Raw genomic sequence first — 27,298 nt, forward strand, 5'->3', positions numbered from 1 at the left:
TGTTGGTTCTCCTGAACCTCACAGTGGCTTTCGATACCATTGACCATGGTATTCTTCTGGATAGGCTGGCAGGATTGGGAGTTGAGGGCACTGCTTTGCAGTGGTTCCACTCCTATCTCAATGGCCGATTCCAGAAGGTGGTGCTGGGCGACTTTGGCTCTGCGCCATGGCAGCTATGCCACGGAGTTCCGCAGGGGTCCATTTTGTCCCCCTTGCTATTCAACATCTACATGAAACCGCTGGGAGAGGTCATCAGGAGCTGTGGGCTGTGGAATCATCAGTACGCTGATGATACCCAGCTCTACCTCTCATTTTCCACCAATCCAGGTGAGGCAGTGGCTGTACTGAACCGGTGCCTGGCCGAGGTAATGGGCTGGATGAGGGCCAATAAACTGAGGCTCAATTGAGACAAGACGGAGGTCCCGTTGGTAGGCGGGTCGGGCTTCGGGATGGGAGACCTGGACCTTGTCTTGAATGGGGTTGCACTCCCTCTGAGGGACAGGGTTCGCAGCTTGGGAGTGCTCCTCGAACCAGAGCTGTCATTAGAAGCTCAAGTAACAGCGGTGGCGAGGAGCGCCTTCCTTCAGCTTCGGCTGATCCATCAGCTGCGTCCCTACCTGGAGAACAACTGCCTGGCGACTGTGACACATGCATTGGTAGCTTCCCGATTGGACTTCTGTAACACACTCTACGTGGGGCTGCCCTTGAAGACGGACCGGGTACTCCAATTGGTTCAAAATAGAGCTGCCAGGCTGCTGATGGGGACTGGGCATTATGTTCACATGTTCTCCGTCAGCTTCACTGGCTCCCCATTGAAGTCTGGGCCCAATTCAAGGTGTTGCTTATCACCTATAAAGCCCTAAACAACGGCTTGGGACCTTGTTATCTAAAGGAGCGCTTGCATCCATATCTGCCCTCCCGCCCACTGAGATTGGCGGAGGAGGCCCTTCTCCGGGAGCTCTCCGTGAAAGATATTAGGAGGGTGAGTACCCGGAGGAGGGCCTTCTCTGCGGTGGTGCCCCACCTATGGAATGCGCTCCCCAGAGAGGTCCGCCTGGCGCCGTCGTTATTTGTAAGCCGCCCTGAGGCTTTCTGTGATGGGGGCGGCATAAAAATGCTTTAAATAAATAAATATTATAGCTGCTGGGTTGTCAAATTTTGTTGTATTGTTTTTAGTGTTTATAATCTATTGTTTATATTGTTTAATTATGACTATTTATTGCTTTTAATGCGTCTTTTAAATTTTATTAACTGCCAAGAGAGCCCAGTGGGCTAAGGGGGAGTATATGTTTAATAAATAAATGAATACAAGAAAAAAACAGAGCATCTTTACTTCAAGATATGAGAACTCAAGGGAGGCAAATTGAACCAGAAATGAACACGCTGAGCTGCTACACACGAGCTGGAATTGGGCATGTAGTGATATTTCCACAAACACTGATTGCTTTTATTTTGTAGAAAAGATCAGGGAGGACACAGTGCCACTTGTCATGTTCCAGAGACACTTACAAATTTCCCGTTTCACCCCATAGTCTGAAAATTCCAAATTACTTCTTCTTTCCAAAGTCGGAATCCTCCATGGTAGCTTAAAAAATGAGAAAAAACAGAAATCCAAACTCTGGGAAGAACTTTTTGTACGGCCTCCGTGTGCTGATAAACTGATGTCAGGCTTTGGAGACGGCCGTTGCTTTTTCTTCTCCTTGAGACTCACATGAAGGTTTCCTTTCCCCCGGTGCAGCCTTGAAAAAAAGATTGCAAAAAGGATCTGGCAGCCCCCCCTCCCCCCCCCGAACAAACTGGGCATATGATGCGCTGAGCTTTCTGAGGAGGGTGGGTTTTTCCTCACCTCCTTTGGCTTAATCCCTTCTCCACACTTCACTAAATATAACCCTTCCTTGCATCTTCTCAAACATCCTGTAACTTTAAACCTGAGATCATATTTTTTATGGGCAACCAAACAGAGAGCGGAGGGCGGACCCGCCGTCCAGGACCACTCGGAATACCCTCCCAGCCCACAGTTAAAGAGCGCGAGGGCCGAGTCCGCACTCATTAACTTTGCCGTCACTTTGCCAGCGCTGCTGAGAAACCAAAGACGCCCCAAACCCCGCAGGAGGAGGAGAACGCGAAAACCCAAACAAAGTTTTGCAAAACAAGACGAGGTTTGGCATCCGTGCTTGCTCAAGGCTGGAATTTGCAGCTGGCTTTTCTTAAAGGAAAGAACAAGGATCAAGGATGTTTCTGAAAATGCAGCTCGTCCTTTTCCTGATTGGGAGTCTGTCTCTCCATATCGTTGCGGAGGAAGGTAAGAACAATTCTGTAAGTTACGCTGCTGTCCAACTAGGGAGACAGAACAGGAATGACCTAAAGTCTGGAAAATAGCAAGTCCGGATCCACTTTATCTTTTTAATGTAGTTTTGCAATCACCCGACTGTTCAACCAGCAAGTCAGGTGATTTGTAAGGAAACCATAAAATGAGTCAAAGGCAACATTTAAAAAAGAAAAACTGCACATGAAATGGATGAAATAACAGATCACATTAAAGCCCTAAAACCAAGACGTATAAGTATAACTTTTACCTGCAGTTCTGTGTGATTAATGGAAGTTTTACACAGTTTCTGTACTTAGTTGCAGGGCGGAACAATTCAAGTCCGTCTGTGAAGTAAAATCCGTTGCGCTTTTGTGGATTTTCAAAACATTAAAAAGGCCACCTACAGCACGTATTGAGAGCCAGGAGAAATAACCGTGCCTGTAAGAAAACAAATAAGCTTTTTCTTCTCATGCCCACACATAGAAGGCCAACTTAATGCGATAGCTTGCGGTTCTTTCGTGATCTTTCTATTTCTAGATTTCAGGCAATATCTGACCTGTGGCAAATATAGCCAAAACCGAATCACCCACACAGAGGAAGTGGGGTGTTAGGGGTGCGGCAGAGTCTGGGAATGGAAGTCTGGGAGGAAGGGAGGGAGGGAGGGAGAATTCCCCCCCCCCCCAAGCCCAACCTAGGCAGATTATGCTCCATGGATATTGTGCTGAGGGACTGCAGGTGGGGTATGAAAAAACACTGATGTGGGGAAGGGAATAGGATGGGGTGGAGGGGTCAGCGAAGCCACAGCTGGCCACAGGTCCCTCCCATATTGCACGGCAGCGGGCTGCGGGTTGTGGGTTGCATCCAGATCTATTTTGGAGCTTCTGCACGATGCCAGGTGTGCTCCCTGCCCGGCCTCCTTCCCACGGCACCCTGAAAATTCTGGGGAGACCTCGCTGCATTCGTGAACTGCAGTGGGTGGGATGGAGGACCCCCCACATGGGTGGAGGGGCAGGAAGCCCCCCCCCCACTCACTGAAAATCGGTACCTCTTGTGCAAGACGAATCTTGGATCCGAACCAGTAGCTTTCTTGGAGAGCTGGAGCCTCTAAAACAGGCCCTTTGCTCGTGGAACGTTTATTCATCCCACTTTTATTGTTTGTGTTAGCTTGTTTGTCACCTCATTGGGCGGCCAGTCGGGGTGGGGCATGAGATGCCTTAATCATCCCGACTTCTGCTTACGCTCTCCTAGTTACACTGGGTGGTAGTTGTGAATTAATAAAAGAGCAATTAATACAAAGCAGGCCGAGAGCAACATTTTTCTTTACACTCTCCAAAGAAGGGGCTACTCCTGTTTCCAGGGTGTGGGGGTTGAATCCCCGCAGTGTGGGGCCAGCACCAAACAGGCCCTGACTCTGTGATGCCCCAAAGGGCCTCTTCTCAATGTGCTGGGGAATGGAGCTTCCGGACCGACGGCCAGGCCACGGCGGGCTCAGACACGTTCGGCAGTCGGACGCCTCCAAATCCCGGATTCAGGCCCCATAAACACCATTAGAGCGACCTCTGGCAACAAAATGCGGGACGTTCCCAGGAAGCAGCAGGCACGGGGACCCTGGGAAGAGATGCAGCGGAAGACAGACTGTTCCTACATGGGGAGGCTCTGAACACCTCAGGTCTGCTTGCTCACCATTTTGGTTCCTAGTTTCCGGGCCCCGGGCTTCGAAAAGCCCCTCTCTGCCCAACGCCCCAGCAACATGTCTTCTGCCCAGAAGAGGGGAAATGGCTCCCTCCGGTGGGAGCACAAGAAGGCCTGTGCTGGAGCAGGTTGTCTCGTCCGCCTGCAGGCGGGTCCCACTGCAGCCCCCCACGCTGATGGTTGGATTCAGACATAATGCTGTTGAGATGCCTACAAGCAGCCCCTCTGGGTGATGGGCTTCTCCCCCCCCCTGAAGAGGGGGGGGAGGGGGGACCCCCCGGGGGGGGGGGGGCGGGGGGGGGGGGGGGGGGGGGGGGGACGGAGGGAGCCGCCCTTCCTCTCACCCTCCCAGCAGCTGGCATCCAGCGCCCTGCTCTCTCTTACCCCAGAGAGAATACGTCAGCATCCTCAAGGGCCAGTGTGGACGGTGGGCATGGTTGGGCACTTGCCAGGGGCCCACGTCCCAATGAGGGGCCACTGACAAAAGGGCCCCAGGCTTGCTGCTCCCTTTCGCCACTGCAACGGGCTTGTCCAGCCTGCTCTTCTCTGGGCCAAGCAGGGTCAGAGGGCAGGAGATGCCCCTTCCTCCTTCCTCCTCACTCCTTCCCCCATTCCCTGTCCCCAAGGGGCGGGAATAACGAGAGGCACACGAGCGCGATGGCAGCCACTGCAAGCAGAGAGAGCCTCACGCATGAGGCCGTTTCCCTGAAAGGACCACGTGGCCCCACCCCAGACAAGTGGTTCTCCCCCATGCTGAATAGCACATACAGCCTCTCCGGGATATGTCAAGAATTCCCCGATATTTCGGGAAGACTTACAGCCTTCCTGGGACATGTCAGGAATCACCGGCCTGCGGTGATTCATGCTTTGCAGGGCTACTGATTCAGGAGGCTGACGTTCCGTGGGTCAGCACTTTTGGGAGCTGCAGCTGGGACGGCATTTGTGTCTGGCAGCACATTGGTGGGGTGGGCGGCTTGGCCAGAACGAACACAGGAAGCCGGTGTTGAAATTTCACCTTGGCACCCAAGATGGTGATGACATATAGACCAGTAAAAGGCTGGGGGAGAAGAGAGAGCCTGCGCACTTCCTGTCTCCAGATGCAGCTAGACCTGCTTTGTCATGGGCTACGGCTGTGTCATGCGTCTCAGGATCATACCCTTGTTCCTGAGTAAACTCTGGGGATTCTTCTAGAAAGCTGGTGGGAACTCCAACGACGTCTCTGAGCTAGCAAAGGAACGGCTCTGGTAGGGCTTCCTCAATGGCAAAGACCGTGTGGCCGTGGAACACCTCCTTCGCTGTGACCACAACACCAGCTGAAGGAAGCGTTTCCACACACACACACACACACACACACACCCCGAGCTTTATGGCAGGTGTGAGCAGAAGGGTCAATCAGTATGATCATGGGGAGCTCTGCAGTAGATCCAGAAAGCTTTCCCTCTCCCAGTGGTGTCACATCACAAGGAACATCGCTGGTCAAAGGGTGGTGGGTGATGTGGATGGGCAGGTCTTTGCTCACCTCTCTCTAGGTGAGCCTCGATTATACAATACATGGAGTGGGGATTGGCCCATCATGGTCAAGACTGGGAACAAGCCAGTTCGACCCACTGTAGGATTCATGGAATGCAAGGGGAATCCCTTTTTGCGCCTGATTCCAATGGGTCAGTTTTGGGATTATGCTCAGGAAGAAAGCACATCAGTTAGCACTGGAGTCAGCCCATCTCTGGATTCCTGGATTGCCCTTATTCTGGGTTCCCACCCATGGGAGAGCTTTTTATTGCCTCTTAGTCTTTCATCGAAGGTGGATTAAAATCCAGAAATCCTTATGTCAGGATAATTTTATGATTATCTTAGTTTTATCATTGAGATGCCACAAGGTTCATTCCTGGATGGACTGACCAATACACAGCAGCAGGTAAAGGGTTTGGCTTTACAAATCACCGTGTAACTTTTCTTGCTAAATTTGCTGTGGTTATGTGCTGTCAGGCCACCTTTGACTTACAGTAACCCATGAATGAAAGCACCCCAGAACCTCTTCTCCATGACAGCTCTTCCCAATCCAAGGCCGAGGCTTCCTTTACGGATTCAGCCCATCTCACATTTGGTCTTCTGACTTCTGCCTTTGACTTTTCCGAGCATGCTGGTCTTCTCTCTTGCTAAATAGTGAAGACTCCGCGGTTATGAACTTGACAACTTCCGCCGATAGTCTGAAAATTTGCTGGTTCGGGTTGTTGTTGTGGTCAGTTTGCATGCTGTACATGCTTTTTGATGGTGAGCAACCTTGTCAGTTCTTGGAGCAAAAGGAAGGAGAGAAATTCACGGCGTGTGGATCAAATTCCCAGTGACAAGGGCCTCTTCCACCCCCTTAGCTAGGGCTTTCCCTTCCTGCACCTCACCCTCGGATTGATGCTCAGGGCAACTAAAGCAGTACAAGGCAGGGCAATTCAGAAGCTATGAGAAGGAGGCCAGCTCAGGGTAGGCGGTAGAAATTCCTTTTACTCCACGTGGCAAAAAGCGAGCGGTGGGGACAACCTGCATTTTGCCTTTGTCGTTCTCCACTGCGCTGCGGCAGCTGTTTCCCGGCAAAGGGCAGGCAATGGGGACGGCCGGAGCCTGGCTCCAGGATGCCGTGTGGACAAGCAGCTCTCCACGGGGTCTCCTGGCCCTGCCGCCAGCCATCCTCCGCCCTTGGAGTGACCCAGGGTTGCCTCGGAGCGAGGTGTTCTCAGCAGGCCACCTTGCAGCATTCTCCCTTTGCACTTCTTGGCAAGAGAAAAGGGTCAGGAGGAAGAGGAGGGCAGGAAGCCAATGTGGGGTGGAAACCAATAATGGGGACGTGTCATTTCATCCCAGCCTGGTTGCTCAAATGTCGAGCCAAAGATTCCTGTACGGACCCGCAGCTGCCTGGGCCGCCCTTGGTAAGCCTTGCCTCTCCCAAATCGTGCTGTGCAGAGACAAAAAGAGGCAATTTCGTTTTGCTGGCGCTGAGTGATTGGGAATGGATACCTGCGTGGTTGAAATCTTCCGCACAACTCAGTGTGTGCAGAGGTGCTTACGAGGGTAAGACGGCTGAGACTGCTGACTCCAGAAACTTTGGTCCAAAGAGCGAAACAGCATCCATTCTCTCTGTGTTCGCTTGTTAAAATGTTTTAATATACTGTATGGCCCTGCTTTCTACCACAAGGAAACCAAACAATAATAAATACAGCTGGAAAAAAATCTTAATTAGAACTTAACACACAGGATCCTAACTAATTTCCTTCATGAGCTAAAGTGAGGGTGATTCAATCTTCTGGGGAAATGTATGTAAATTAGAAAACTTATGCAATGCAAACTGGGAGTTGGGAACAAGATAAATGCAACCATAAGCTCACACATCAATGGCCTGTTTGAACACAAGAACTGTGACTTGTCAGTGGAAGAAGAATAGAGATCGGTCATCATAGCATTTCTCAGCAGGAGCTTCAAAGCTTGGAAATGGCCACAGAAAAAACACATTTCATGTCCCCACCAGGCCCGCTTCTGGAACCAGGAGAAGGACCTTTCCCAAGATCTCAAACCCCAAGCAGGATAACATGGGAGAATAGGTTGTCCCTTCCTCAGGTACTGGTAGCTTCCCTTTCCAACGCCCAGCAATGAGCTGAAATTCTGCACTTCCAGCCACCAAGATGTGTGTGTGTGCACAGACATGTGGGCACACACACACACACACACACACACACAGCTTCAGCCTTCTATACCTAAGGTGCACATTTTGCAAATGAACAAGAGCAAAACAGTAGGGCCAGGGTGCTGTGGATAATGGTCCCAGGTGCCATCAGATTGAAGGCAGAACATCTTCCCTGACTTGGCTTTGTGATGACATCACCGAGTGATAATCGAAGTCAACTCAGAGTGAGGGAAATGCTTCTCTCCCTTTCATTCTTGCTATAAAACTCGCTGCTTCAAATAACTAAATAAAGAGAAATGAGAAGAGGCTGATAAGAGCCCACCCTCCTCAAAGATGGCCTTGTTTCGACCCAAACTCATCCAAAGAAGAACTTCCAGCCTGGTTGCAAATCTGCCATAGATCACATCTCAGCTGGAGATTTAAAAGTGGAATGTGCTCCGTCAGATTTTGGCACAGCAAGAGAATGACTAATCCACATCTGCATCGGCAGCCGGCAGTTGGGGGAGGGATAAAGAAGCGAGAAGCAATTTTGGTAGTTAAATCATCAAGAGTTCCAGGAAAGAAGATCAAGGCTGTCACGGCAGGCTGTACAGAGAGGCTCGGAAAGTACCTGGCTCTGAAACTTGGAAGTCACTTTCTACAGCAGCTTTTCCCAACCTGGTCTATTCCAGATGTGTTGGACCAAAACTCTCAGCAGCCCCGGGCAGGGGATCATGGGAGTTGTGGTTCAACGCATCTGTCCGGCACCGGCATGGCCCAAAGGCTTCCCGGAGAGGGTGGCTTTTGGGGAGGGGAGGCGCTTCAGGTAGCAGAAGATGACTGGGTGAGAATCAGGCACGGGGCGGGAAGTGATGAGAGAGAAGTGCAGGGATGTGAGGATGGGCAAAGCCACGGAGGGGGACCGGGGAGAGCCCACTGCGCTGAAGCCCACTGGGGGGCCTCGGGCCAGTCTCATGCTCAGCGCAACCTACATCACAGGGTTGGTGTGAGGTTCAAATGAAGCTGAGAAAGCCACCTCAGGTTCCGCACAAGAGGAAAAAGCCAGGACATAAACTTAATGGACTAACACTGTTCCCAAAGGAGGTCTCCCAACGTACTCCCACCAAGTTTACTTTCTGTCCATCGACCTGAAAGTCTCCCGGGCTGTGTTCTGGGGGACTTAATTCTGTGCAGGTATATATGGGAATTCCCTAACCCATAACACGGAGAGAGGAATTGTCCACACAATGTGCCTTATAAAGCAGAAGTTGGGAGGTGTGAGATGCAGAAAACAGTCAGTCAGGGGCATAACAGAGAAAGAAACGAAGTGGCATTTGGGCATCCCAAAATTTTACTGCCCCTTAGGGAAGGGAGAGAAGGAGCAAGGGTGGCTGATTTTGGCAGCAGCCCAGCGTATGTCGGAATACGTCATCCTGCATACAGCTGTTCCGATGGGAAAGGCCACTATTTTATGTTCACTGTGAAGCCAACCCTAAATTTACCAGAGACCGATGGCACTCAAAAAAGGCACACCCTCAAACAGAATCCCTTCTAGTCTGTCAGTTCCGTCAGTGTTCACACTCTCACTCCATACCAACTTGCCCTTTTCTTTTAAAATCCACACAAAAATAGTTAAGCGTCGATTTCAGAATGCCTTCTCTTGCAAAATAATTCACTTCACATGACATGACTGAACTGTTCAATAGCTGAAGTTCACTGGGGAGGCCACAAAAGATGAAAATTCCAAAATATAATGTTTGTTTGTTTATTTATATTTATTTAGGATATTTGTATGCCGTCCTTTGCAAGAGCCTCAGGACGGCTTACACAATAAAATACAAATATCTAACATAAAATAAATTAATTAACGACCCACTCTGGCTGCAATTAAAATATGATGATAAAATTCAATATTAAAACTTATTAAAATATTGATTAAATAAAAAGGTCTTAACCTGGTGCCAGAAAACATATAATGATGCCAAATATGAAGGTTTTGGCATAGTAAAATTCAGAACATTCTGAAATGACTAAATTGTGCAAGAATGCCAGGAAACGATACGCTGACATTGAAAGCCCCACCCGTGTCATCCGGGCCTCAGCAGAGAAGGAACGCCTTATCTTTGTCCCAGACAGATGACAATGTTAGCGCCAGGCAGCCCTCTGTGGCAAGCGCTTTCCAAAACTGGGGGCCACCACCAAGCTGGCCCTTCGCCTTACTGCCAACTTGCCAAAATCTCCTGAAGGAGAAATCTGGAGAAGAGCCTCAGAAGATGATCCTAAGACACTGTGCATTATAAAATATCAATTTATATCGTATTTTATCCAAAAATACAGATTGTTGACTTTTTTAATGAAGACCTGCCTTGTAAAATTTGGAGAAGGCAAAATGTGAGGGGGAATATTACCCTGAACTGCAGAGAAGTCCAAGAGAGGCGGAAAAGGCCACTATGCACCCGAATTCACAAGAGTCAAATTCTTCAAGTGTCTCTATGACCATCTCTTCATTCATGGACCTTTCACAGATTGTGGTTTCTATGTGTATTTTTCCCCTTTCACATAGACGCTTTCTGCTCCAGGAGTGGATTCCCTTCCCCCATTTAAATATTTGATGCTCAAAGCTGGAGAAAGCCTTTTATTAAATATTTGATGCTGTGTTCTACTCCAGGGGAAGCATCACTGGATTATCTCTACCAGCACAGCTTTTAGCTTGTGCACAAAAAAGGAGCAAGCGAGAGTGAGAGCGAGAGAGCGAGAGAGGAAGGAAGGAAGGAAGGAAGGAAGGAAGGAAGGAAGGAAGGAAAGATTGGATGGAAGGAAGGAAGGAAATAAAGATTGGATGGATGAAGGAAGGAAAGATTGGATGGAAGGACGGAAGGAAAGATTGGATGGATGGAAGGAAGGAAGGAAGGAAGGAAGGAAGGAAGGAAGGAAGGAAGGAAGGAAGGAAGGAAAGATTGGATGGAAGGAAGGAAGGAAATAAAGATTGGATAGATGGAAGGGAGGGAGGGGGAGAGAGAGCGAGAGAAAGAAGAGAGCAATGTAATGTTCAAAACATAATATTTATAACCTTTTTGGATGTAAAAATATATTTACTGTCTATTAGGCCTCTTGCAGACAGGATTAAAACCAAGGCACAAGCAGTCTAGATTTCAGACCTTTTTGATTTCTTTGGTATACGTGAAGGATGCTTGTGGAGTCTGAATTTCTGGATCCTGACCCCAACCAAGCGAACAACCACTTTCCAGATTAATACAAAAGTTGCAATGAAAGAAGCCATTCTAAACATGTTTATGGCACAACCAAAAGTCCTGCAGCGTCAAGCACGGTTGACTGGGGTATGCTGAGATTTGCAGCCCCTTCTAATGTCCAAACAGCATCAGGTTGCAACTTCAGAATGCAGCCTATGCACACTGAATTGGAGGAAGTCCTGCCTAGGTAGACATGGCAAGGATTGGATTCCTGCTTGCAATCTATGCACTCTTACCTGGGAATGCGGCTTACTTCTGAGTAGACATGTTTCAAGCCCTACTCTTGCAAAGTCCCGCTGAATGCAATCGGTAGCTCTTTCGCAGAGACAGGCATGAACTTCCAGTATTACTCATTCTTCACTTCCCGCATGTTAAATGGCAGGTACTTGCGCATTTTTTCTCAAAATGAAATGAAAACAAGATATTTTGAGAGCATGCACTTAGGAATGTGCATTTTAATATCCAAGCATGTCTTTTAATATATATTTCAGTAACGATGTTCATAGAATCAGAGAATAGTAGAGCTGGAAGGGGCCAAGAAGGTCATTGGATCCAACCCCCTGCTCCATGCAGGACTCCAAGCTCCAGCATCCCTGGCAGATGGCTGTCCAGCCGCGATGTGTGCAATATGGATTTTAACCTTAGAATTGCAGAATTATATAGTACAGTCAAAAATGGTCAATAGAACTATCCGGATCAGTGTAAGCCTCCAATCTCAAGCCAAATTTTTAATTTGTAAAGAATTTTTGCTCACATTTTCACACTTCCCTCCCCAAATGCAAGGATAGTGTAAGCATAAAAATGAACAATAACCTAATGTGGGCATTCATGCAGATCGAAAAAGAAGCAGGGAAACGTGGAAAGAAGGCCGAGCTAGGATTGAACCAACTTTGGCCCTTCAATTTTGCAGGTACTTTTCTTCACTTCCAAAATAGGGCAGAGTTTCTGCTCCTTTCCAAGACAGAGGGAAAAATACCCCCTGTATCTTCAGGGTGTGGGGCGAAAATTTCCTTCTATTATTGTCAGAAACTGTGCTTGGGTCAGTGGGTTGGGAAATGGTCCCATCAAGAGATTGGCCACAAGGAGTCGGAGAAGGAAGCTGCTAGTTCAAGGTCTGCCTTGTGCTCTCGAAGCTCGCCAGGAACCTTCAGACAGGATGGAGGATGCTGGACTCAAGAAGACAGACCGGTGGGCTTTTGTCTGTGGAATACAGAGGACGCGTCTCGCCCATCATCTCTGGAGGAAACAGCTTGGGCCAGCCCATTTGAACCTTTCTGCATGTCCGAAGTTGCCTGAAAGCACCTTGTCTCCATCGGAGGTACCACAGTGAACACCAGAGCCAGTTGCTTGTGGTGGTACCTCCATCGTAGAATCCCCTCGCATCCAGCGCATAGCTCAGACCCCTTTGTTCGAGAAGGCCTTGAACTCTCATGAGTCCTGCCCTGGGCTCCATCTGTTTCACTGTGGTTGTTTTCTTCCCTGGTGTTTTTTCTGATTTCTCAGTTTGTTTCTCTGCTGTACTTAGATGGCTTGACTGAGCTTTCTCTCTGCTTTGACCATAACATCTCAAAAATGGGATGTAGAATAGCTGAAAAAATAAGTAAGTCCCCCAAGAAAGTAAAGATGTCCCCTCCCTTCACCATGAGGTTTGCCACAAAAGCCTCAAGGACGGGTGTCCATGTGCACCAGCCAAGTGAGATGGGATTACACAACCAAATACATTTAGAGAGAGAGAGAGCTTAAGGTTACAGATTTGCTCTTTAATAGTAGAAGCAAGGATAAGCCAGTGACAAGAAAAAGCCCAGCTTCACGTACAGCCTGATGGGATCTGAGCTGGGCAGGAAAGGGATCTAGGGTGGGGGGGCAGCTGGATGAACATGTGGGCTCAGGGCACAGTGGCGGGGCGGGGGGGAGGAGTCCATGCTTGGCATCATTAGGAGCAGAATAGAAAACAGAACTGCCGGAATTTTACTCCTCTTATGCAAATCTTTACTCCTCTTATGCAACTGCACTTGGAAATTTGTGTTCTGTTCTGGTCGCCTTCTGTGCAAAAGGAGATTTTAGAATGGGAGAAGGTGCAGAGAAGGGCCACAAGGAGGATGAGGGGGCTGGAGTGGCTACAACAACTGGGGCTGTTTGGTTGAGGAAGAGGAAGGGCAGACGGGAGACAGGTGTTGAAGATGCTATATAGCGTTGAGAAAGTAGAGAGGGAGGGATTTTTCCCCTTCTGCCATAACACTGGAACCCCGGATCACCCCATGAAGCTGATGAGAGGGAGGTTTAGGACAAATAAAAGGAAGTCCTCCTTCATATGGCCTATAGTTAAACTATGGAATTTGCTGCCACAGGAAATGACGATGACCATTAATCCGGGTGAAGGGGATTGGGCAGATTCATGGATGGGGGAGGCCACTAGCGGCTACTAGCCTTGCTGGCCAGGGGCTACCTCCTTCCCCAGGGCTGGCCTGCCTGCTGCACCAGTTGCTTGGGCAGGAGGGGGTCTCGCACCCATCCTGCTGGAGGGATCCACTGAGTGCACGAAGTGCCAGGCAGGCGGACCCTCGGTCTGATCCTGCAGGGTTTTTCATATGTTCTTATCCATTCTCCTCAAGTCATTGATTTCCTTGAAACTCTGCACTGAAATCGTCCACTGGACTCGGCTTGCTAAACAGCACGTGATGAAAGGTGTGCCATTTCCTGCCTGAGAGCGTTTGCGCTGGAACACCATTCCTGCCTCACTCATCACTCTGCACATCATACCAGGACGGAAAAGGTGTCCAGCATGACGGTTCTGCTTCGTAACCTTTGGTGCAGAAAGGCAGAAATAAAAGCAGTGGGGGGAATGCGGAAAGGGTGTTTATGTTGAGAAAACAGGGGTTTGCTGGCGTAAAGGAGAGCATGGACAAAATTTCTCAGAAGGCGGTGATCTGAGAGAAATCTGGAGAAGGATGCAAAGGATACAAGGATACAAGAGAAGACGGCTTTGCAGATGGTTCGCCCCAGATATTGTCCAGTTTCGGGGGGCGGCTAGCATTTCCCCCTCCCCACTTACGCACACGCACACATGGTGCTCTGGAAAGATGCAAAATGTGGAGAATGCCAGAGCAACCATGCTATGGAAAGAGCGCTGGCGCGACACGCCTGCTTAAGGAGAAAGGCAGCTGCCACTGCTGATGGAAGCGCCACCCTTGAGAAAACGCGGGAGAACTTCTGCTCCCACTGGAGGGAAGGAGCAAGAGGGCGCCCGCGAAGAAATCCTGCATGCTGGAGAATTTTGAGAAGCCATCTGCATGCGGAGTGAGCAAAAAAGGCGTGGACTGAGGAGGCAGGGGAGAGAGCCACCACAGATGTCCTGCTCTGGGCGTGCATTGTACCAGCAGGGGAATCCCGCACGGAGCCCCTCCTGGCCCCCAGGCTGAGACGAGAGGTGATCTACCTGGCACCATCGCAAGTCAGGGTGGGGGAGGTGGAAGAGAAGGTGGAGGCCAGCCAGGCCAAGCCCCGGTTCCATGCAGGGACCTTGCAGTCTGGGGGACAGGAATTCCCCTGCCCCTCTGGGTCATGAGCCACATCGGTAACCTCTGGCTTGTGGAACAAGCGTGTGCCTTGGTGTCTCCCTCTCGTTGCTTCCTCTGAGAATGCAACGTTGAGTGCTGGATCTTTGCCAGCTTTCTTTTCTTTCATGCTATTTTTCATCACACACACACACACACACACACACACACACACACACACACACACTCTTCCCTGGTACAGTCCTTCTAGACTCTTCCAAGTCTGCAGCTCTACACACCTGTCATAGATTGGTAATTCATTCCCAAGGCCAGAATCTATTCCGATAATTAATAAACAGTCTCCAGCTTCTCTGGGAATGATCAGGAGCATTCTTCCCTCCCCTAGCACCATTGCGCTGGTTGTTTTAGTATTTTATTTTAAATATTTTATTTATTTATTAAAACATGTTTATGCCGCCCCGTTCGCCGAAGCCTTTTATTCCACACCACGGCAGTGCGAATCTTTTCCTGCTGGCCCAGAGAATGCACGTGGGCAGAATGCCACGCTTTTGCAAAAGAAAGCAGCTCGCCATTATGCTGCCCGCACCACCGTCGCCACGGTTGGCTTCCTCACCACATCGCTGACTGCTGCTAGTAGGGCCAGGAAATGAACCCATTTGCTGCCCCATAGCTGACGTTGGTTTACAACCGGCGCCCACTTTATCTTGCTTCCCGTGCCGAGGCAAGACTTTTTGATTTAGCATTTGTTTTTAGATTGGACCTCGTTTGCCGCTGGCTTATTGTTTTATTGGTTGTTATTATTGGTTCATTGTGTTTATTTCCCCCTGTCCTGTGCCTTTGTTGTATTTATATTGTATTTTACGGTTTATGGTTTTGGTTTGCTGTTGTTATTTATTTTTATTTGTATTTTATACTGCACCGTGAGCCACCCAGCGAGCCTTTGGCTATGGAGCGGCATAGAAATGTGATGAAGACAGAAATAAATACAATGGCTGGGCTATTGCAAACTAGGGTAGCCAGAAAGGACAAGGCTTCTGCACCTTCTGCCACTGTGAAGTGGCGGAAAATGCAAAAGACGTGGTTTATCGTTCAAGCTGATCCTGGGATGTGCCATGAATTTGTTTCTGACTTACAGCAATGCCTGCCCGCTGGAATGGCGTGTCCTTGGCAGGCGCAGGCTGTGACTTCCCTGATGGAACTGTTCGCTCTCATAGCCGCCCTTTCCCTTCCTGTGCCTTTGACTTTCCCTGGCATTGATGGTCTTCTCCGGACAAGCTACGGCAGCTGGAATTGTCTCTCCTGCCCAACTGCTGAAATTGCCTCTTTCCTTTCTCTGTATCTGGTCTCCTAATCGTGAGAGCAAACTTGTCTCTCCGGGTTGCTTCCCAGCAGCACCCACATTGCAAAGAGTGGAACTGACAAGCCTTGAGTGATTCATAAGCACCTCCAGTTATCCTTGCAACAAACCTGCGATCTCTGCCGAATCCACACTGCAAAGGAGTCATTTGGAGTTGTAGTGGCTTACCTAAGACTCCCCATGCTGAAGTGATGGCCACCAGTCCGGATGGCTCTGAAAGGAGATTGGGCAGATTCCTGGAGGAATTCGGTGGTCCTGATGGCCACTGGATCCTCAGAAGCAGGACGGTGTGCTAGGGTCGCCAGTCTCCAAGAAACACAGGCCGAAAAACGCCGTTGTACTCGCGTCGGCTCTTGGGTTCCCACGAGCAGCCAGGTGGCCACTGTGTGAACCCTGGAGCCTGGGTCTGATCCTGAGTGGCTCTTCTTGTGTTCTTAACTGAGTTTATGAACCCAGGATTTCAAACTGGGTTTGCACTGCTGCGCTCCAGGCAGATGATGCATCTTAAGTTCACTGCGGCTTTGGGGAAATTTGGAGAGCAAAATTGGAGGTTATCATTAACCAATTATTTGGCGGGAGGGGGTACTGTCTCCTCCCCCCCCCTTTATAAGATAAGGACACATCCTTCATGTCACTGCATATCCTGTAATAGCATGAAGATAGCATCACAGGAAAATATATGTGAATTCACATACTTCCTCTTCTTGGCCTTATGCTTCTGAAAGATACAAAAACCAACACAAGCTCTTTTAAAACTCTCCAATTTACTATAAAAGACAAAATTCTGAATCGATAAGCTATAAAGACCCTTTTAATTTCAGTCATCATAAATAATTGCATGAAAATTACAATTCAGGAAGTACAATAAAACTTTTCTTTATATGCAAGCCAAAGAAAGCAGAAGTATTTCTAAGCATGGGCACAATCCGTTGTTTATTTCTTGGGGGGGAATTTATATGGTAGCCGGTAGCAAGGAAAAATTTTCTCTCTCTTGTGGTGGGTATCACAACTTGTTTAGCCCATGGCCCCAGTTCGGTTTTGAGGAGATCTTCACGACTGCATTCCAGGGAATCCAGAGCCAAAGGCAAATGGACCTGCCATGTTGGAATCCGTCCGGTGCAGGGTCACAAGAACGGCAGCCAGGCCGAAAGGGGTGGGATGTGAGGACAGATGGAGGGAACTGTGTCTTTTCAGCCTGGAGAAGAGGAGACTCCGAGGGGATCTTCTAACAGCTTATGACTATGTGAGGGGATGTCATGTGGAGGAGGGCCGTGAGCTGTTCTCCCCTGAGGGAGAGGAAAGGATGTGATCCAATGGGGCACAGCTAAAGGAACTGGTCTTTAGGTTGGATGCCGGGAAGAACTTCCTGATGGTTAGGACTCCTAGGGCATGGAATGGGCCTCCAAGGGAGGTGGTGGAGGCCCCATCAGGGAGGGTGTTCAAGGGAAGATTGGACAGCCACATGTTGGGGATTACATGAGTGGAGCTGGCTGGAGCCAGGGGTCAGACTAGATGGCCCGGGAGACGCCTTTTGATCCACTTTTTTCCTGTGTTTCTATTGAAGTCCTTATTGTCAGACAGTAACTTTGGAGGGGCATTTCAGCTTCTTAGAATCAGTGAAAAACTGCACAAGATGGGAAACCACAAAATGACACATGGTTAGCGAAAAGGTTGGGTCAGTGGGAGATGGCATGGCCCACTGGGGAACCCCAGACCTCTCAGCACCTGGAGTTGGCACGGGTGGGCAGCTGCTGAGGGGTCCCATGCTCCAAAGGGCACTTCTGCCCCCAGATGCCTGAGGACTCCCCATGGGCAAGAAAGAAAAGCAAATGGTTGCATTTGGCATGGCAGTGAAGTGCATTGAGAGACCTTCTTGAGGGAGATTGGGGCGGTGGTGACCTGGAGAAGGGCCTTCTCTGTGGTGGCACCCCGATTGCGGAATTCACTCCCCAGAAAGGTTCTCCTGGCACCAACACTTTATTCTTTCCGGTGCCAGGCCAAAACCTTTTTCTTTTCCCAGTATTTGAAGGTCTGATTGTGATTTTAATGTGGGGGTTTATTGTATAGAAAACAAACTTGGATGCGGTACTCCACTGTTTTATAGCAAGACCGTCCGAAGACCTTGGTGGTGGATGGAATATAAAAGCTTTAAATAACTCAGTCAATACATCTGGCAGATGTTGCCTCCAAGGGGGACGAGTGAGGGAGAACTTTAAAAGGCGTGCCCGGGACCTGGGTGCCCGCTGAGCTTTGCCACCGTGGAGGAACAGCAGCTGTCGCCCTGACCCAGGGGAAAACAAGAGAAGGGCGAGTCGGCATGCGGCGTGGGCATCGGGGGAATCTCCAGGGGGCTTTCGGGGTACGGAGCACGAGGCGGCTGAGGGGCACAGTGCCGGCCAGCCGTGCTGTGCCGAGGACTCTCTGAAGCCTGGTGCAGATGCGGCCCAGAGAAACCAAGAAAGCAGACAGAACGGGCCAGGGCCTCTCCCACGTGGGAACGAGGCCGCCTCGGAAAGGCCAGGGATGCTGGTGATCACGGGGCAAGCGGCGAAGGGTCCCGCCTGGCCACCCACGCTGGTTCTCTTCTGTTTTGTCCAGCAAGTACCACTTTGCCGGAGGAAGAAACTCTGACTGCTGATGCCCAAGACGGCACAGAAGTTCCCACCCTGGTGAGTATCGTTCCGGGCCTGTCGCTGTCGTCCAGGAATGCAGCCGAGGTGTGCGCTCCCTTCGCAACAGCCTGTTCTGTTCTTTCTTTATTCTATGCAGTGTTTGGGTGCCTTCCTTGCTTTATTCTGGGATCAGCAGTAGCTGGGTTTGAGCAGAGGCCGCGTTTGGCTCATGCCTCACAACACACCTCTGGCCCTTGTGGCAAGGAGAGGCGGTGTGTGTGCCCCTGGATGTCTATGGACTATTTCGCCCGGCCCCCACTCCGGGCCAGTCGCTGGCTCTCAGCCTAGCCTACCTCACAGGGTTGCTGTGAAGATGCAAGGGAGAGAAAGTGGATGGCAAAAGCTGCCTTGAGAACTTGGTAAGAAGGAACAAAGGTGGAAAAATGAGAAACTGGGAGAAACAAAGTAAACAACGAAGCGAGTGAGCCTTGCCAGGAGTGGTTTTGGCTGCTGGGGAGCCCCCTCTTCAAACTGAACCCTGCTATCCATTTCAGCTAAAATCCTATCTCAAAACTGGCATGCTTTAAAGTCCTTTTGTTTGCTCAGTTTAGATTATTTTAATTTTACTTGGCATTTTAATTCTGATGCATGATTTAGTTTTAACACCTATTTTTTAAATTTCCCTTTCATTTTATTATTTTTGATTTTCTTTAATTTCTAAAGGGAAAAGGAACAAATAAATTCTACATTTTTATTGGAGTCGATCTGATTGGATTTCTGCAGCTGAACAGAAATTCTGCAGTATGTTTGAGCAAAGGTGCCCTGGAATGGACCGGGCTTACCCTTTTTAGACAGGTCGTGTGCAGTCCAAGGCCAGCTGCAAACAGCACCTACAACTACTTACTTACATATTTATTTTACAGTTCTGCACAGATTGAATTAGTCGCCTGGATTTGTTTTTCTTGTTGTTGTCTGGTGGTTCCTGTTTTTATGGTGATATTGCTATTTTTATCTTTTCTTCTAACTTTTAGCTTCATAACCACCCAGAGAGGCTTTCTGGCTAGGAGGTGGCATACAAATGAAATAAATAAATAAATGTTTCATGTCTGTGCCGCTCCACGGGCTAAGCAGTTACAGCCTGCAATTGCGGGTCCTTTCCCTTTTCAGGCCCTGATGACCTCAGACAGCATCCTGGCAACCAGTGAGGACGGCGAGAACTCGACCGACCTGGGAGTTCCAGAAACATCTGAAGGTATAGCCCAGATGTTGAGTCACCTTTGCACGGGTCTGCAGCTGGATGGGTGACCACATCTGGAATTGAAGCAGGGGTGGGACTCAATGGCCTTCGAGGCCCCTTCCAACTCTACTTCTGTTCCATTCCATTCACTCCATTCCATTCCATCCCACCATTTCTGTATTGTCGTTGTTGTTATTATTATTACATTACATTTCTATACCACCCATAGCCAAAGCTCTCTGGGCAATTCACATTTTCAGTCGCCCATCCAGGTTTCAACCAGGCCCGACCCTGCTTAGCTTCCCAGAGTAGGCAGGATCAGCCACTTCAGGCTACATGGAAGCTCCATGAATGTGTTACGTGCATGCCAGCATGATTACGAGTGTTCTACATGCACTATAACATCAGCATTTTTAATGAAAAAACACTCTAAGAACATGTGTGGGTTTTAAGAAAAATAAGTAAATACCGACACCAATTCGGAGGACACTCCGTAAGTGCAGATTTGTTTACAAACCAGCTGCAAATGAGCAGTTGCATGACCCGCCTGGAGTATCGGTTGTCATCCCTGCCCCTTTGGTACATCCCCAGTTCCCATCCGACCCGACCCGGCGATTTGAGGCCAGAGGCAAACAGGGCGCATGTCTGAATTTAATCTAATGGCACCGAGTGGTTAAGTTGCTTCTTAGGTTGCCTTAATCCTCGTCTGAACCTTGAGGCATACTAATGAGCCCCGCGGCTTCCCATCCTATTTCCTGATCTAGCAGGCGCTTTTTTAATGTTCGCTGGGGGGAAGCCAAGAGCCAGTTCCTCTTGAGAAGCCACTGAAGACTGTTGAGCACTTTGAGTGCACAAGGCTTGCCTGTGTGCAGCTGGCACACCAAGGGGCAAGAGAGAGCCGGATGCCCGTCCGTGGGGGGCTAGGGCAGGGGAAAGAACCCATGCACAAGGCACCCAATTTCCCCTTCCCAAGGGAGCCTCCACCACAGCAAAAGTCAGATCTGAGTCCGCAGTGTGTTCTGCAGTGCATTGAGCGCTTTCCTCACTGCACATGCCCAGAAAATACAAACTGCTTTTGCAAAGCGTTTCTGAGTTTGGAAACGTAATATTTGATATACTCGCTTCCTGTAGAAAGCAAGCAAAGTTTCTGCTCTTTTTGCAATCTCTTTTGCAATCAGCTAGAAATGTTTTCAGCTTGTCAAATTCCTCCAAAATTCCTCTCTCTCTCTCTCTCTTTTTTACAAATTCACCCCCCACCCCCACTTCCCATTGTCCTGACACTGGAAGAGAGGACGGCTGGGGGCAGGGGCAGGGGAGAACTCTTTAAATACCTGAAGAGCTGGCAAATATGGGAGGAGTAAGCTGAAGACAAGCGGGTGGTGAGGAGGAGGGTAGATTCCAGTGGGAAGTTAGAAGTATCCGGGAAGTAAGAAAGGTTTGGCAAGGAAGCCCCAGTGCCTGGAGAGGCGGGCAGTGGGCTCTCTTGGCTGGAGGCCTCCAGGCAGAGGGTTAAGCCAGCCGGGCATCAGGGCCCATCTGCAGTGATGCGATCGCAGTTCCCCTGACCCCACAGACCAGTGCAGCAGGACGGGAGAGTTGGACGGCATGGCCGAGTGGCTGGAAAGGGGGCTGCCGCAAAGCAAAGGGTTCCAGGAAGGGGACAGGTCTGGATCTCCCCCAGGTCTCTCTCTGCCCTCCACCTTCTGTGATGAGGTGGCAGGGAGAGAGAGTCGAGAGAAGGACGCCGGTGGTGCACGGTGCAAAGCCCAAATCCCAATATTATGGCCCAGTATTATGGCGCACACCTTCTCACCTTGGGAATATCTCAGGGGGATTTAACCGAGGATCTCCCCTGCATAGCTTAGCCCTAAACGTTTCGGTCCCCCATTTGCGCTAACAACCAATGGAGTGTGGAGAACCTGCATCCAGCTGCCAGAGGAGGTGGGGCCACCGCTCACGGCGCCTTGATTCAGAGCCAGCCAAAGAGGAACCGGTGGGTGACTTTGTGCTGGAAGGGGAAAACATCCATGTGAGCATTTGGCACAAATTGTGGGAAAAACCACTGGCGACTAGGGTTTTCCTTTGAAACGGATTTTCAAATAAACAGGGCATTTTGTAAGGCTTCTCTAGAAAAGTGTGTCTTTAACTAAGTACATAGTGAGGGAATTTCACATCTTTCACATATTTCACATATTTCTGCCATCACCTCCCTTTCTTCTACATTCTTCAGGAATGACGTGGCTTAGATAAGGTGTTAACAGCTGTTGTGAAACAACTAATAACCTCTTTTCACCTACCCATCTTGGGTTTATTTTCTATTTGTTGCTTGTTGTTCCTAGCTGATTTTCCTTAGTATGGATTATTCACTCACCTCTGCGACTGCATTACCTGCAAAAGTACCTTTGCTTTGTTTAAAGCATCTGTCAAAACCTGGCCTTAGAGAGCCCCCCCCAAGGTCTGAACTAGGTCAGAATTAGCCAAGACAGGTTGCCCCGGGGTGGGGGAACTGGACAGGCAGGGAGACATAGCAGAATGCTTGGATAAAAACGCAAGATGGAAAAGATTTTGAATTTCCTGGCTGTTTTGCTGCAGAGGTAGCGCAGGGTACTTGTAGCCTTGCCTGGCTCTTTGCACCTTGACCAGGCAGAACTTCAAAAGAGACCCAGCCTCCGGGGCCTGAACACTTGGAACCCAAAGCAGCTCACACAACCCCATTTCATCACCACCACAACAGCCCTGCAGGGTAGGGCAGGCTGAGAGGGAGCGGCTGGCCCAAAGCCATCCGGGGGCTTCGTGACTGAGTGGGGACTAGAGCTTGCATCTCCCAGGTCCCCAGCACCTTCGTGTGGCGGTCCGGCACATGTTGCAAAGCCAAACAGGCAGCATTTCCAAGAGGGGAAGCCTTAAGAGTCATATGTTTTGTCAGCTGCCCCGAATAATAAATAAATAAATGTGTCTGATTAATGTGGGCACACATGCCCCACCTTGTCGTAGGTGCCAGGCAAGATCAGTTCACTGTTCTGCCCCCAGGCCCACCAAAACCATCACGGGGCTGGGCAGCTCCCGCAGGGGGAAAGGGGCAAGGGAGGGGGCGGCTGAGCTTGAGGGAGCTGGTCTCTTCAGCCTGGAGACGAGGAGACCCAGCAGGGACCCGTTAGCCACACGCAGGCACGTGAGGGGGGGCCACGCAGAGGTGGGGCATGACCGTTTCCCCCTGCAGTCGAGGGCAGGATGTGTTCCAGTGGAGCCAAGCTCAGGGAACCGAGATTTAGGGTGGGTGCCAGGAAGCCCGTCCTGATGGTTGGGACCCCGAGGGCGTGGAGTGGGCTTCCACGAGAGATCGTTGAGGCCCCATTGGTGCGGGTGTTCAAGGATAGGCTGGACGTGCACATGGTGGGCATGTCGTGAGCAGAGCCGGCTGGAGCCGGGGGTCAGACTAGATGGCCCGGGAGGCCCCTTCTGACTCGCTCTGTTTCTAGGTTTCTGTGAAAGAGCCATCTTAGGAAGGACAGGATAGAGGTAACGATGCATTCAAGCAGTGCACAGGGAGGCATCTTTCTTCCTCTCGTTCTATTACAGTCCCGGGTCGTGCCTTGCTCGCTCAGGGCAGACACATAGAAGGGCTTCACACAAAGCCTATGAAACCCGCTGCCCCGGGATGGCCACCCCCTGAGAGCCTGGAAGTATTTGTGGAGGAAAGTCCTGGGGCCTCCAAGATCAGGGACTGCAGGCCTATATACCCCAGTGGCTGGGGAACATGGGTGGGAGGTGGTGCTGCTGCACCCACGCTCTGCTTGCAGGCTTCCCAGAGGCCTCGCAAATCTCGTGGTGGAAACAGCACGCTGGACTGGATCGGCATCGGGTCTGATCAGGCGTAGCTCTTCCCGTGAACGGACCGCCCCCTAAACCTCCCGGCAAGGTGGCGACTGGGCAGGCTTACCTGGACGGGAGCCTTGCGGAAGGCAGCGGGGCTGGGCAGGGACAGGGTTGTGTGATTGTGAGCGACCCACCCCAGGGGCTGCGGCTTCCTCTTTCAGAAGGCCTGGAAACGGCTGCCCTGGTCGGCATCATCGTCGGCATCGTCATCGCGATCGCCGTGGCTACTGCAATCATCGTGACGGTGGCAAAGAAGGTCTCGGGCAGGTACTCGTAAGTACTTTGCTAGGCAGGAGTGAGGACCATGGCGGGAGGCAGGCACAACACCCGTCCCACTGATTCCTCGTCTGCACCACTCGGCCCGGTGCAGCTTCCCTCGCAGGAGGGCCCACGGATTTTAGGACGAATGCAAAGAAAGGGGCGGCATCTGCTCCTCATCCGTGTCTGTTTTGCATGGTGAGGCCATGCTGCTTCTGCACCAGCCTGTGACGTTTTAAAAAACACGTCACACATGCAGTTTGCATGCCTTTTCCCTCCCAGACAGGCATCAATGTATATCTTTTGACCTTGTGCATGAATGAAAAATATATCACACAGGCTAGCCAAGTTCGGAGCCACGGAAGGCTGCAAAATGTCCTCTTCCATTTCTGTGCCTAACAGCAGCTGAAGCTCCCTGAGGGTTTGCAGCAGCTCCTAGAGCAAGGCCATCCTGCAGTGGAGCAACTTAGGGCTCCTCCCATCCTCCAAAATCTGCGAACAACCGAACAGCTCAGGCAGTGTTTGCTGCAAAGCCGGCCGTGGGACGGCGCGCACTCTCGGCTGGCTTCCCCGGGCTGTGCTATCAGGTTCCGAAGGGGAAGAGGCGGCGCAGGGGCCAAAGGGTCCGAGGAGAGCAGAAGCCTTTGAAGCCGCATCAGGGCCGTTGCCCGCAGTTCCCCAGGCCGGCCATGAGAGCAGGCATGTTTCGGAAGAGGCAGGAGGGTCCCAGGAGAGGAGGGAAAGCCGCTGCCTTGTTCGGTCCCTGAGCCCAGGGCGAGGCACTGGGAGAGAAGGGCCACCCGAGGATGGAGCTTGCCGCATGAACGAAAGGCAAGGACTGAGGAGAAGCTTCCGGTTTGGGTTCAGCACTCACCCACTCTTTACATGGGCAGAGGCACCCCTTCAGCTTGCGAAGGGACTCTTAGAGCTGCACTGCCTGGTTAGCTGTGACGTGCCAGGAAGGATCTGCCTTGACGGGTGCCTTGGAGGGCCAGGTCGTGAGGCTGGAGCTAATGCGCTGAGCGAGGCACACGCGCCAAGCCATTTGATATACGCAGACGTCGTTAACCGTTTGGCATCAGCAGTTGTCCTAACCCGGTGCCAGGAGGATGACGCAGCTGACACCACACGGAGTGGGAAGACCGTTCCATTTCTAGCGAGAAGCCCCTCTCCCTGGCTGGCACTCAGAAGCTGGTCGCCGGAGCTTGCAAGCAGGAGCCGTGCGCCACCGTGGCTAAAATTGCGATCCTACACGCACAACCTTTGCAGGAAGTCCTTTGACCTCCGGGGGCCTTGCTTCTGGGTGGACATGCCCAGCCTCCCACTGAAATTAATTCCCAAGGTCAGATTCACCACGTGAACTCCAATTGGGAAGTTCAAACCTGAAGGATTAAAATGAGCAACACCCTGAATTTTATTTTATTTTAATTTAATTTAATTTAAGACATTTGAAATGCCGTCCTTTGCAAAAGCCTCAGGACGGCCTACACGAATAAAATTCCACAATAAATAGCAATACATGAATAGCATAAAATAGTCCAATATATCCTCCCTTAATTAATAAAAGTAATGAAAATAAAATGCCACTGTATATAAATTAACGATATTAATAAAATAATATTAGTTGTTAAAGCGGAGATTAAATCGAAAGTTCTTTACCGGGCACCGAAAGGAAGAGAGGGTTGGCGCCAGGCGGACCTCTCTGTGAATGCCACATTTTTATAGAATTTTGTTGGGCAGATGAAAGAATGAGGCGCTTGGTGGGTGGTTTGATCGGGCTGTGCGCACAGGAAGAGAAAATAAGCCTCCTTCCCTCCTGTTTCCTTCGCAGGCCTTGAAAGTCATCAGCGAGAGGGGACGAGCCGCATCCGCATTTGCCTCCTCCTCTCCAAGCAGCTCTCCTGTGCGAACAGTGGAAGACGGTCCAGGGAACGGCGGGGAGGACGTGCCAGTCCACGGGGAACCCACACCAATTCCTGGCATGAGGCTTTAAACATATACCTGCGAAAATGGGACACTTGCTCACCTACCCTCAATAGAAAAGGAATGGGGGAGACGCCACAGTAGGAAAGATTTTAACCAGAACTGTTTGCCTCCACCATGTGGTTTACAGGTAATAACCCCAAATGTTGCTAGCGGAGAGTCATCGAAGGGCTGCAACAAGACGGCTTCCGCGCTTGGCACCTGCAAGGTTCTGTTGGTTTTATCTTGCTTTTCCATTCGGAGCACCTTCAAGGGACCGGGCCTCCGTGTGGCAGGTTGGGTCGGAGGCCCCACGGACAATGCAGGGCTGGCTTTTTTCATCAAAAGCATTAGGCAGCGCTGCCTGGAGGATGCCCCCAGCGTGGGGACCATAGAAGACAGGAAGCCTGGAGCCGGATGTCCCACTGCTTCAACATGGCAGACGCTGTGCATGTTCCTAGAAGACGTCTCAAGCGGGGCTGCTGCGATCTTCTCTGGAAAATTCTGAACGGGAGGGACTCGGATTTTGTGGTCAGAATAAGCCACGACCAAAGCAGGCTCCTTCCAATTTGCTTTTGAGGTTCAGTTTTATTCCACTGAATTTTTTAATTCAATGTCATTTCTGTACGGCCCGCTAGCTGAAGCCCTCTGGGTGGTCCAGACACAAACACAAAAGATAAAATCCAAATACAATTGCCATTAATCACAGTATAAAATTCCAGTGTATACATTTAAAACAGCTAAAAAAATTAATAGACACAAATATAAAATAGTCTAACATACGAAATGTGTTTGTTAAAAGCGAGACCTAATCAAAACAGCAGAATTAGAGGGTTTGGAGAGGATGCCATTCACTTTTCCCTTCCCAGCTCAGTGGAGGCGACAGGTGAAACAGGAGAGATGAACGAAGGAAATTCCTCGTGAGCTGCTACAGAAGGCAAGGGGAAATGGAACGAATGTTCGGGTGTGGGTGAATCGAGGCTTGTTTACAGTCATTTTGCAAGCACTGACACCAGAGCCACCAACTTTTCCGAGGGAAACAAGGACAGAGATGTAGAGAAGTCTCGGAGTCCTGGCCCCTTTGTGAGCACCCGGGCGAGGCCTTTTGCCACCTGGCTGTACTCTGGGGTTCTCCCACGCCCCCTCCTCGGAAGGGCAGAGGTCATGGTTCCATGGCAGGACGGAAGCCCTGCTTGTAGGGAGTCCCAGGTAAGGATCCCAGGTGGGGCTGCAAAAGACCTCGGTGCTGTGGGCCGAGATCGCCTCCCTTAGCACATTCAAGGCAACTGACCGAGTCTTGGCAAAGGCTCTTTATTCACCAAAGGATGCTCCATAAATGCGGCCCCGCAGAACGTGTCTCTGAGCATGCACAGAGCAGTTTGCCGAGCCCACTCTGAGCGACCACTTCCAGAAACCCTCCACTTGAGTTTGTCTGGGCCCAATCCCTTCCGAAGGGCCCATTCAGAAGTGAGCCTGCTTTTTTTACATACGTCTCTCCTCTAATTGGCGTTTCCTCCGTTCCCGACCCCATGCGGTGGGGGCACCAGGTTCACCAACCCTCAGAAGTCCTCTCCCTGCCCC

The 27,298-nt window shown here is 50.4% G+C and overlaps 1 protein-coding gene across 1 annotated transcript; it reads left to right on the forward strand.

Annotated features, from left to right (window-relative positions):
- The first annotated feature begins 2,057 nt into the window (after positions 1-2,057).
- PDPN (podoplanin) lies at positions 2,058-26,402 on the forward strand. The gene is made up of 5 exons (XM_044452349.1): positions 2,058-2,302; positions 18,371-18,441; positions 19,552-19,636; positions 23,659-23,764; positions 25,587-26,402. The coding sequence occupies exons 1-5, from the start codon at positions 2,233-2,235 to the stop codon at positions 25,591-25,593; spliced, it is 339 nt and encodes a 112-aa protein (XP_044308284.1). The 5' UTR covers positions 2,058-2,232; the 3' UTR covers positions 25,594-26,402.
- The last annotated feature ends 896 nt before the right edge of the window (positions 26,403-27,298 follow it).

This window comes from Varanus komodoensis, unplaced genomic scaffold (assembly GCF_004798865.1).
Source record: "Varanus komodoensis strain SLA01 unplaced genomic scaffold, ASM479886v1 scaffold71, whole genome shotgun sequence".
Taxonomy (NCBI): domain Eukaryota; kingdom Metazoa; phylum Chordata; class Lepidosauria; order Squamata; family Varanidae; genus Varanus; species Varanus komodoensis.

Bases quoted from the DNA above. Each gene is read 5' to 3' on its own strand.
- PDPN (XM_044452349.1), top strand. From the start codon at position 2,233: ATGTTTCTGAAAATGCAGCTCGTCCTTTTCCTGATTGGGAGTCTGTCT. The intron at 2,303-18,370 runs GTAAGAACAATT...TGTTTTGTCCAG, and splicing joins CCATATCGTTGCGGAGGAAG to CAAGTACCACTTTGCCGGAG. The intron at 18,442-19,551 runs GTGAGTATCGTT...TTCCCTTTTCAG, and splicing joins GCACAGAAGTTCCCACCCTG to GCCCTGATGACCTCAGACAG.